Consider the following 12,910-nt stretch of genomic DNA (forward strand, 5'->3'; position numbering starts at 1 on the left):
GTCTGCCGCTCCATGTCCACCCAACGTGCGGCGTGCGGCCAATTTAGCAGTGTTTTAGATGCTCCGTAGTGAAATGACACCATGAAATGACCAGAAGCCTAAGACTTTCTGACGATGTTTGTTGCTTCACAAAGGCCGCGTGTTGTGTTTTAAGAGTACGTGGTGCAAGTTTTAAAACAGAGTTTCCCATTTTGATCCGGTCTGCTTCTGTGCCTTTTCTCTCACTCTGCCCTGAGCGGACCATTTAACTCCGCCCCTTTCCCTTGAGTCTCCATGGAGACGGTTGTCCATCACAGCAGAAGAATGAAGACGATAAAACTAAAACACTTTTGAAAACTCCATAGCTTATTAAGAAGTTTTACTTTTGAGAGCAGACAAGGAATATCTAAAACAGAAATAACAATTTTTAATTAAAGGGTTATGTTATCTTGATGGGCAAATTGTAGGCTACATTATGAAATATTAAAGGGACTATACAGAGTTAAAAAATAATGAAATAATAAATAATGAAATTTTTTTTAAATATGTAATTTCCTCCCCCGACATGTTCCAGCCATGTCCTAATGTGTAGAATGAGCCCAGACCTGTTCACCACAACTACCTATAAAATCCTGCACTGTCACTCAAAAAGGCATTACTTCGGGTCCGAAGTGCCATCATGCATGAGTTTAATATAGAAGGTGCAGTTACACGTATGACCTGAGGTGGCAGTAGTGAGTATAAAATGGCTAACTTGCATCTAGCCCCTTTAATGAGCCGGACTCTGAGCAGTTTTCTTCATATGAAAGACCAGGAGACTTTTTATAGTGTATTTAAAATAAAATCAATTAAAAACGTTATTGTCCAAACTGGCCATATCGCCCAGCCCTATTAGAAGCACCTGAGAAGAAGCAAATACAGGTGAAACTCGGAAAATTAGAACACCATCCAAAAGTTCATTTATTTCTTAAAATGTGAAACTAATATATGACATAGACTCATTACATGCTTGCAGTCCATTTTCAAAATATTCACATTTTCTGAGATATTTAATTTGGGGTTTTCACAAGCTGAGCCATAATAATCAAAATTATAACAAATAAAGGCTACATATCTCACTTTGCATGTAATGAGTCTATCATATATTACCTTCACAGTTTAAGTTGAATAACAGAAATGAATGCCCTTTTTAATGATATTCTTATTTTCCGAGTTTCACCTGTAGCAAATGACCAATAGTTACACAATCACGCTGACAATCCTCGCACATGAAGAGTTTTAGAATTGGGTCACACCCCCTCAAACCCGTGCGAGGCAAATCGGCCCCAAAATGAGGCTATAATTCCTATGGAGAGTTCCTGCTTTAGCCAAATAACACCTCAAACCTTAGTGCTATCTTAAAATGCATGATGTTTCATAATGTTCTGGCAAGCACACTCTTCGTTAGGGCGAACTACTGTCATTAAAGTCATGTTGTATGGCCCTTATCAGTTTACTAGCCTTACACACACATCAAAGTGTTGCTTTCCCACTTCCTCTCTATTGGATGTGATCACACATACCTTCCCCTGCAGTAACTATTATGCCATTGTAAAACCCTGCCTTTTTTACAGGTGAAAAATAAACAATTGTACAAGGGGCTCCTCTATCCATTCTCCTCACACTTCTCTCTGTACTGTGCCTCATCCTCCATTCTTCCTTTTGGCTCCGTCTGATTGGTTTATCTCTCTGATCACATCTGGCCATTACAAGCCGCCTCGGGCCATTCTGAGCTCCTCTCACACTTTTCCCCCCTCGGTCTAATTCTTCTGCTCCTCACTGGCGCTTTACTTGATACTATTTCCTACACACTTTGTGCTCGACTGCATTAGGGCTGCACGATTTTGGAATTGCATTTATTTATTTTTTCCCTGACAAGTGCTGTGATTACGATTGGATTTGCCGTCTTAAAATCCAGCTCCAGGTCACATTTTAAACACGTCGGAGGAGTTTTAAAATTTGAGGTAAGACTGAGATATGACCTGCTGAACTAAACACAAGAATCACATGCCTTTCAGAACATGTTAGTGGAAGCCAAAACTACTTTATTCGCTGATTTTAAGAAGATGTATTGTTGTTTTTGCAAAGGGTATTGTACTGTCTAAATACTTGCAATCTTTATACACTTGCAATCAATTGTGCAGCCCTACTTGTCGCCCCATTTCCTCACCCCCTTCCTTGTTCTTTTAGCAGGATTCTGTGTCTTAGCCGAGACTGCAGAGGGGGTGATGTAGTACAAAAAAGAAAGGAAGAAAAGAGTGCTCCGGCTTGTGGTAATGGTTTTGGCACAGGCACTCACCAATCAGTGGCTGGTCATACTGGCGTCCCCAATCAGACGCATCTCAAAGAGCACAAAGAGGCACAAAAAAAAGGCATGACCTACAAAACAAGGTCACAGCCGGGGTATAGTGGCCATTACTGCCGCGCGGTGCCCCCTCTCCGGTCTCCATCACCTCTCCCTGAACCTCTTTCTCCGCTTCGTCCCGGGCTATTTCTGTCCAGCCCTATTCGCTGACCCCACATGTTAGTCCAATTAACTACTTTATCGGTCGCTGGCTTTTCAGTAAAATAGATCCTTGGCATTTTCCTCCTTCAAGTGGTGTGTCTGCGCTCGTGCAATCTAAACCCTTTCTTTCTGTTTAGGAGCTTAGCGGAGTATTGTGACAGACACATCTAGTCAGATAGTGTCATTGAAATGTACTTTCACATGATGGAACAGAATACCATTTTCCAAAGCTCCCTTCACTAAAAAACACTATTTTGTATTCCCGAACAATACCGGTGCTATCAGAGTGTTGCAGCCAGTTTTTATCATTGTCAGAGTGTCATAGTTTTCTCTCTAAAACAATAAGGCTTTTAGGATTGGAACACAATGAACCAAAGTTTTCCTTAGTTGCATAGTTTCGTCTTAAATGTCATGATTACTTCTCCCTGATTAGCATTACTTAACACAATACATTATTTACAGTAGGTTTATATCAGTTGAAATATAGATTATGATACTGTTCAACAGATCCTATCCTTTGAAGTGTTACGTTTGTCTCTTAAACCCAAGGGTGCAACAATAACTGTCAATGCCTTTGGGTCAACCCTGGAACCAGAATGCCCACCCTTCAAGAACCCGAGGCAATATTCTGTTAATCCATGACAAGTTTAACACAATTTTACATCGGCAAACTATCATCTAGACATATATTATGAATAATTTTACATATACTGTAATTCTGAAATTGAAGTGTTTGAAATTTAGAGCCATAAAAACAATAAACAGAGACCTAGACAAGGGTCCTTGGCTCAAGTTATTTAGCACTAGGTTTGGCATTTGGCATTTTTAGAGAATAAAATACTGTCAATATTACAATAAATGCCCTATCATGAGGTGATTGCCATGACAACATACTTGACTTCAGTTAGCTTTATCATCAAATGACATAACTGCAAAACATCAAATCATAACGCTGCCAAAGAGGTGACTTCCTGTTTTGAACCAGCACACAAAAATAAAAGCACCATCTTATTCATTAGTTCAACTTTCTTTCTGCCTGACTATTAACAGACAAAACACTTAAGATGTATGTATTTAATTATATTCTTGTAACGTTGCAAGTACCCGCTGAACTAATCAATGAGACGAGCTGCATGCTTTTATTTTGGCATGCTGGATCAAAACAGGAAGTCACTTCTTGGGCAGCGTTGAAGTTATGCACAGAGTCAATTCTCTTTTAAGAAAAACAATGTTTCCATTTGCTCTGATATGTAAAAAAAAAAAGTGCGATATTAAATTGAACGAACATTTAAATGGGGAGAAAAAAATCTTTGTTTTGGCGGAAATTTACCAAATTTGGCAGAAAATTTCATCTGGTTGTTCCAATCAAAAAAGTCAATCAAACCCTTGTCATATGTTTCATGGCGTTACCGTAGCGATGACAGAACGCCCCATTTAGTGTAATGGAAAAATTGCATTATTGCACAATCTTGCCAAATGGCAAGGGCAAATGTAAACATTGTTTTTCTCATTACTTATAACATAAGGTTTCCAAAAATATATAGCTTTCATACTCTCTGAAAATTAAAATCCCACAATAGTGGAAATCTAAACATAGTGACCTGGACTCATACTGAGTATAGAAATTACTCTACACCCAATGCCTTTATGTAAAAAAAACGTTAACTTTATATAATTCAGTACATGTCAGTGACAGAATTATCTGACTGTAGCAAGCAAAAGACAAAGATTTCACTTTATTTTTAAATCTTCTGAATCCAGAGCAGTCAGCTGCTTTTATTATTCACTTTGTCCCCTGTAATAGCCTTATTTTACAAGTCTGTGTGAGTGCGCTCCCCATGTCATTACTGATGTTTTACCACTGCTGACAGGACTAAACAAGTACCAAGCAATTTCCGTCACCTCCCGCTTGTTCGCCCTGAAAAGATGAAGGGAAAAAAAGCACATTCTTAGACCTCCCAAACATGCCTTGTAATTTTCAAAGGCGGTCATTGCTGGGGTGCACATGAGGACAGCCCAATCCGTCACACGGGCACCTCGCTATAAGTGCGATTTGGGAAGGGAGTGAGGTACCGCTGCTTTCTATGTGACAAGAAAACAGAGGAGAGAGAGAGCGAGGTTGGGAATGGTGGATGGGAGGAGGCGCGCGGTCGCTATAGAGACGATGAGTCAGGCAGCTCATTAGGAATGACCCACCACACGCCACCGAAGTCACATGACCAGGGCTAAGGCGGAGACAGGCCTATTCAGTGCGGGGGGAGAGGTAATAGTGTGGGGATTGACTGTACATGCTGGAGTCATTGCATTGTTAGAGGAGAGGAACAGAAAGGTGAGTGTGTGAGGCGGCTGGCCCTGAATATAAATCATTGCGTTTCCAGGACCTTTATAGAGAGACTGCACCTATAAAAGGGCTTATTTAGACCGTGCAGGGAGGGAGCATGGATACTGTCATACAAAGGCAAACGGAAGGCGCTTCAGATGTGTGCACCTTGAATCATAATACAGACTGCATCTGCTAGTTTGTCTCAAACTATTAAGTATTAGCATCGCAATTTGGACAAATGCAATGAACCATCTGCAGGAAGTATAGGAGTGATCAATGAACTAACTAGGTCTGCTACGTGTCCAGTTTCTATATGCACGTGAGACGATGTTGCATTGGTCAATTCTTTAAGTTCTTGTTTGTTACTATACTGAACACTGAATACTCTATATCTCTAAAACATTCACTGAGTAATTTCATATACAGTAATTGATGGCAAGTGTTTCCAGAAAGCATAACTGCAGCTTTTTATTTGGAGAAAGCAATAAATTCACTTTTTCTCACCACAGTGGTTATGCTCCTTTGTAAAAGCAATGCTAAAGCTAAGAGTAAACAGAGCTCCTGTCAGTGATCAGTGCTTGGTCCTGTACAGTATCTGCAGGCCTTTCCCCCCAGAGCTCTGTCAGTCAGTGTCATAGATAAGCCGCTCCTTTCACACACAGTATCTGGACTCGGCCAGCATTTGGTCTGGGTGAATGGGACTCTCGTGGTGAATGTTTGGGCTGATAAAGGTGTGACACCTGCCTCTTCACTGTCTGCTCACTGTGTCTGTGTGCTTTGTCTGAGCGCCTGTATGTGTCTGTGTTATTATTACTCCATGACTTGAAGTCTTTTGAAAGGAAGCCGCCACACAATGGGACCTCCTCCCTCGTCTTCTCATCTTGTCTGCTTTCGTCTCCTCCGTCCCCGCTCTGCAGCAGATTAACTTACTTCTAATTTTCATTTCACAGGAAATAACCTATTTACTCTCTTACTCCATGGCTCTTCTCCTCTTCACACAGCCTGACTCTGGCACATTCTCCTGCTATTTCCACACGCACACACATTGGAAATACAATCAGCAAGGCCTTCAGACAATCACTGGCTCACAGATAAACAGTGTACATTACCTCCAGCCTATTAAATGTTCAGTGTGGACTCTGCTCCATGCTACAGTCTGCCCCCTGCTGCCTGCTCGCTGCACCTGCCAGTGACAGGTGTGGGATTCAATTATAGCAGCATGCTCCCAGCAGTGGCTCCTGTGTGCAGCCCATGTGTGGACAGGGGCCCGAGGCCAGCTCAGCCCTCAGATCCATGTATTCACAAACAAAAACAGACACAGTACTGAGCCTCTTCAGCTGCCAGGCTTTGGCAGGGGCTGTTTAGATCATCAAAGTCATATATTAACCACCACCATGACGCTGTCACATCAAACATAAAAACACTCTGGATTGCTCCGGACAACCAAAATGAAAGGGCTAAATTTAGCCTGAAGCTGTCAGCTCTCAGTTTTAATTGCGTCACCAGTCGATCACAAGCTGCTGCCGGACACTAATGGGGCATATTTACTGTCATTCCCCCCAAAGTTGTGGCATTCACACCACTTTATGGCCCTCATATTGACAAGTAACAGCTGACCTGTGACAGCATAAGGGATTATGGAGATAAATAGTCAATTATTATAGGGACTTTTCCTGTCTATATGGCAGTAATTGGCATACTAGAGTATAAAAGCTCCAGCCTGGGCTTTAATCCCTGATAAGGTAAGTTTCATTAGCCATCTGGCTAGTTTGTAGCATAAAGAAGTGTCTCTGTGCTGCCTGTGACTTCACTATAGGCTCATTGTGACAGCACAAGGTTTCCATCTGCACCTAAACCGGAATTAATCTATTAATCCAACTATCACATATAATCCCAGATGGCTCTTACTCCTGCTAACCTGCTCTCGCCAGACTAGGATAATACCTAATCTTAAGACTTACGCCTAATGCATAATGCTTAATACCTCATTCATACTGCAGCCATAATAGCCTCTTGTAGTGGAGACTGCTCCCAGGGTTTAGCGGCTCAGGCTTCCCACTGTTACAATCGCCCTTCACAGTGAGCCAGAGAGAGACCGAGGCGCTGAGGAGGAGAGGCTGTAAACATGAGGCCGACCAGGAGCAGTCAGAGCAGGTCAGAGTTAATGAAGCCCCTCTGGCCAGGGTCTGCGGGGTGGGGTGCGTGGATGCATGTGTTCGGTATATACAGCCGTGGGGGGCACTGATGAGCACCCTATGACCCCCTATCCCGCCCAGAGCTACGTTTTTTTTTTTTTTTGAAAACTTTATTTATACATTTTTGTTTAATAATACAACATAATCCACACAAAACTTCAAATCAAGCCCTCCCCTTAAAACAAAATAAGCTGAACACACAAACAAACCAAACAGTAACAAAAAACATACAATAATACTCACAAAATGCCACAAGTAAAAATCACAAAACCAAATCAACTTTTTCTTCAGCATATTTCAAAAAGGGTTGCCAGATTTCTGAAAAAGATGCATCACTGCCTTTAAGGGAGAGCTACGTTTTATTAGCATGAGGCAGGGTGCATTGGCTGTGGGATGGGCAAAGATTGCAGAGCTGGAACTTGACTGGGGAAACTAGTATAACAGCAGTGTGGTGTTATAGTCATGATGAGCCTAAAGGGGCACACACTGATACCAATTTAATCCCGAGCTGGAGGTTAGGCCCATAATGACACTGTGGCATGATCACTTCGCAGACATCTATGTTATTTTGGAGGTACGATTTATCTGTTATAACGGATCATATCTTCTTTTGTGCCACAGATGCTGCCCTATATGAGCTCCTAATTTTAGAGCAGTGCTTAAAATGAGGACAAACACTGTGGCTTTACAATTGCGAGCTTTGTTTGCGCTAATAGAACAGCAGAATTGAGATCCCAGTGTAGCTAAGCAGGCACATGAATAGGCCTGACACATCCTGAGCACAGGCAGGTAACAAAATGTTGTCTGCTTGATGCTGTACATCAACATAGTTTTTCATTATGTCTGTGTAAGTACTTGACTGTGAGGTCATCTTTTTGTGATGGTCAACAATAGGCTCCGGCATGTTTCTGCGTCTGTGTCCTTTATTTTACCTTGAGGCGCGATTTATAGGTCACTTAGATGTCGAGTGGCTGCAAAGCTTATAACATGCTGTTTACTTCTCTATTTACTGAAGCATTGTACTTTAGAGGCTGTGTCCTACTTTTATACGTTGTACGCTTCACTCTGTATGCTGTGTGTTACCTCAGAAATCCCCTTACCCTGGTTATCATTTTGTACAGAGGTTGTTGAGTAGGTAAAGATTGAAGCAAGAGGGGAAAAAGCCTGTTGTTTGAGCATACATTTGAACATTTACTAAGAGAGGCTGTTTTTCCTCGTCGCAGAGTGAAATCCATTTGAAAAATTAGCAGTGTAATGTCTTTACAGCAATTTGGTGAAAAAATAGACCTCTGCATGCTATCAGCATTTCATTATGAACTACTTTTAGCTGAGGAATCGCTGCTGCACTGTATCCAGGCTAGTTATCAAGTACTGTAACGCTCTGTTTCCTGAAAGTTGTGAAACCTGCTAATTACTGAATCCGAGTAAAGAGCTGGGAAATTAGCAGCACCAAACCATTTCTGTCAGTGACAGATAAAGTTACTTAAAGATTTACTCACAGTGGCTATTGGTTACTTTTACTTAAGTAAGTGTACAAATACTTCATTTTAATATTACTCAAGTAGAAGTATGGTATGGTGTCGCTTTAGATTAAGGTGTGCTCATTCAGTATTAGTAAGTATTAGTAATTATTTCAGGGTTAAGTTAAGGGTTGGCTATGAATAAGTCAATTATTAAAGGAGCTATAGCTGATTGTACAAAGAAACAGGGTTACTCAAATTTCAAATTGCTATTTTCTGGTCCAAGCTCATCTGGACTGTTTAAAAGGCTTTAAAACCAGTATTTTTTAGATGAATGTCTGCTTTTACCATATACTAAAGGACAAAACAAATTTTATTCCAATAACAGAAAATTAAAAAATCAAGGATGGCTTCTTTAATGGCCTATTAGTATGTTCAGAGATAAAAGTATAATAGGCAGTATGCTAATACTTATTATTAATGCTTATTAATACCTTACTAATACTTATTAATACTTAACGAGCACACCTTAATATAAAGCATTACCAAAAATAATGTATGAATTAAGTCCTTGCAAAAGTACAATTACCTAAAAAAGTAGCTTTAGTACATGTACTGTACTTGAGTAACTGTAACTGAGTACTACTCACCTCATTTGAAAATGGGAAAAATCGTGCCCGAAAACTGTCAATACCCATAAATATAGAGAATTTGTGTTTGCCTGCAACCAAGACTTAAACTAACAGATACATTACGTGCAAAAAAAAAAAAGTTCAAGTGTAGTGTAGTGCGTGGCTGCAGCTCCCACCCAAATCTTTGGGCACTCAGGCAAAGTTGCCCTGATTACAAAGTGATTCAAGAGATATAACCTGTAAATCATGAGAGCTCTTTTTTCTTCTCCTCACATTCGAGCATGGGCACGTTCAATACATTAATATAGATGTGGCGGCAACGTAGCTCTTTAAGGAGAGCGGCTGTCACATGAGCATGGGTTTGAGAGATTGAGCTGTTTTACATTTCCAATTTTTTTTGGTGGTTCGTTCGTTTGACTGGGCAGTGGGAACTCATTGATTAAAGCATAAATCGGCACCTATAGTTGTTAGTTCAGGTCCAGACGCATTCCTAACTTTCCAAATGAATTTCTAGCCATTTCTCAATTATTCACTGGGATGAGTTCATGAGCAGATTTCACAACCTTCAGGGCGCAATACAGTTTCGAAAAATATCTGCTTTTACAAAATACTGCAGGACAGAACAAATATTATTCCACAACTAAATTTGGCGAAAATAAGAAAAAGGTTTAGGACCTTTAAAGAATTCTGGGTCAATGCAAATAATGCAAAAAGCTAAAACTACAATAAGATCACAAAAATTGTAATCATTACTTTTTACAGTGAATCTTTCCCGATGATCTCATGGGCCATAGTTAGTTTGATTCCAGGTCTTGGTAATCAATCTACATACACTGTACTGTATAAATTGATTATAGCGGGATAGGGCAAGATTATTAACTGCACATTAGGGCAGGAAAATTGTGCTGAACAGTTTAGTTATATTGTTTGTGTTGCCTGACAGATCCATGCTTTCTGCACAGTTGGATGACAAGGTGAGCTAAAATGATCAGGGAATTACAGAATTTAGTTCACCCTTTGATCAATAATTCATGCCCACAGCTTCAATACTTTCACATTAAAATACTACTCTGTTCTCCTTGTGAAATACGGTCAGTATTCTCCCTTTTCCAATTGGTTTTAGTTTCCACATAAATTTACTTCACCCACGTCCCGACTGTAGCAAAGCAAGCACCTCAGGCGCCCCTTGTTTCAAACATTTTGGTTCGACAATGGAGCATGACAGGCCTCCCCCCTGTGAGAACTCTGTCTTTTGAGTGTTTGTTTATGCCTTGCCTTGATTAGATTCCGGTTTGGCTTGGAGTCCCAGTCCCTGTCGCACCCCCTCAGTCAGAACAGGCTAATTCCTAAGTGGCCCGGCAGCGCCACAGATCACCGCACACTATAAAAAACAGCACGACAGCAAAAAGGAGAGCAGCAGATTCGAGAAAGGAAAAAAAAAAAAAGAAGCCTTGAGTAACTACTCTATCTTCCTATTATGATTCACCTCCTGCACCAGACTTCATGCAATATTCAGTGGAAGCTGGAGCCGAGACTGATGCATCACTCTCAATAGTGACAGTGGGTGTATGTGCGTGCTTTGGGGACAGTGTTTTCCATAGCACATGCCTCTTGTCATCTGTGTCCAAAAGCCCCCACTGTGTCCAATTAGTTCAGAGATGCATGCACTCATGAGGTGACCAGCAGGTAATGGTTGTGTCACAAGCCAATGCCAGAGAAGCATCATAAAAAGAGCTGGCACATAGGCACATTTCTTCATGTGTTCTGTGTTGCGTTTCGTCCTGCGTTTCTTGTCCCTGTGTGTCGAAAGTGGAAGCAGCTGGGCCAGACGTCACATCTTTACCCCAGAACGCGTCTCGACTTTGAGGCATTATTCTTGACTAAGAGCCAAATCGGAGTCCTAATAAAACAAGCCGCGCAATTACTGTTTTCCCACCCAGTGGTAGAGCAGCGAGGGGGAGAGGGAGGGCGGCACGCAGGCCTTTGAAAGAGAAAATGCACAATCAAATAAAAGTAGGCCAAGATGAATTAGATTAGGGGCTACATCTAAAGCTGTGGTGGCAGCCAGAAATCTCTCATTTATCTTATTCAGACGCTTCCCAACCACAACAGCGATGTTCTACAAATGAGCTTTTAGAAGTTCCCCCAGTTTTAAATCTGATACAGTGCACCACAGCTCACCCCCGCCTCTTACTGTTCACCCTTTTCTATCCCAAACTTTTATCCCACATCTTCCATATCTCATTTATCCCACAGTCTTTGGCCTTGTCCTGTTCCTTAATTTCTACCCCCGTCATCTCCACCATCTCTGCCTCCTGTACAATGCCTTTGTTTTCATTTGCGTGTGCGTTCCTTCCTCTTTCCTCTCGCTGCAGTCTTCGTGTGTCCCGGGACGCTGCTGCGTGTCCAGGCTGCCAGCTCCCAGCAGGAGGCGGAGCACCAGGCGGGGGCGTGGTGCAAAGACCCTCTCCAATCCGGGGACCGCTTGTACGTCATGCCCTGGACCCCGTACCGCACCGACGTGCTGTACGAATACGCCTCGTGGGAAGACTTCAAGCAGACGCGAGCCACCACCACCTACAAGTGAGTGCGCCCCCCACCGTCGGCACGATCAAACAGAAGCTGCTCCCGTATTGATTTATTGGCGTGTGACGGAGGATGGGAATGGCGACGGCGGAGCGATCCCCTCTGTGGTGTCAGCCGGCGCTCCACGAGACCATCTTGTAGCAATGTGTCATGCAGCGTCGCAGGAAATCACTCTTTCACTGCAACATGTGGTGTTCTAACGGATCATATCTTCTTTTGTGCCTTGGTTATTGGCTTGTAGTACACTGTTTTTGTTACAAAGGATAGAGGAGGGTTTCAGCTAAAATGAAGGTCAGGGTGGAGGCTGAGAATCTCCAAACCTTTAGTCCCAGAAAGCTACTTGAACTAAATGAAAAATGCCCTTTCCTTTATTCCGTTTACACCTATTGCAAGGTCACTGATGTATGGAACTATTTGTCTGCATAAGCGTGTACAAGTTGTGAAAGAAAACTCCCATTGCAACTTATTGTTGAATCATGAGCAGCAGGAATTAAGACAGCTCTAGATTTCACTGGACGCATTACTTCACATTAATATAACTATCTTTGGGGAACTACTTGGAAAGAGCTGAAGAGCTATTACCGCCCAAACTGCAGGTAGGAGACCCCTGATGTGGAGGCTGTAGCTTCGTAATTGCATTGTTTTGCTTGTACTAACAGAAATAAGGCCCAAATTAGAAAAGCATACTGTAAGTGTGTGCATACAAACGCCTGCCCCATCTTGAGCACACTATTAAACGCAGATAAGAATATGTTTGTTCCATAACAGTTTCTCTTCATGCACTGAAGAGTGTTTGAGCATGAAGTCCTCTTTTTTTTTTGTTCTTTGTGTGACAGGTTGCCCAACAGAGTGGATGGCACCGGCTTCGTGGTGTACGACGGAGCGGTGTTTTACAACAAGGAGCGGACGAGGAACATCGTCAAGTACGACCTCCGGACTCGCATCAAGAGTGGCGAGGCCATCATCTCCAATGCCAACTACCATGACACCTCTCCGTACCGCTGGGGAGGGAAGTCCGACATCGACCTGGCCGTGGATGAGAACGGGCTGTGGGTCATCTACGCCACGGAGTCGAACAACGGCAGATTGGTGGTTAGCCAGGTGAGCCCCGAGGATTAGACATGCACGAAGAGATTACAGACATATCTCGTTGGAGTCAGCAGAGGGGTCATATGGCACACGATAAAACA

The 12,910-nt window shown here is 42.2% G+C and overlaps 1 protein-coding gene across 3 annotated transcripts in view; it reads left to right on the forward strand.

Annotated features, from left to right (window-relative positions):
• adgrl1a (adhesion G protein-coupled receptor L1a) overlaps positions 1-12,910 on the forward strand; it is a 142,186-nt gene that overhangs the window by 94,887 nt on the left and 34,389 nt on the right. For all 3 annotated transcript variants that reach the window (XM_079564273.1, XM_079564271.1, XM_079564272.1), the window contains 2 exons: positions 11,510-11,717; positions 12,557-12,821. In XM_079564273.1, the coding sequence (XP_079420399.1) occupies positions 11,510-11,717; positions 12,557-12,821 (473 nt within the window). The remainder of the gene's footprint in view (positions 1-11,509; positions 11,718-12,556; positions 12,822-12,910) is intronic.

The sequence above is a fragment of the Gobius niger genome (assembly GCF_951799975.1).
Source record: "Gobius niger genome assembly, chromosome: 10".
NCBI classification, from domain to species: domain Eukaryota; kingdom Metazoa; phylum Chordata; class Actinopteri; order Gobiiformes; family Gobiidae; genus Gobius; species Gobius niger.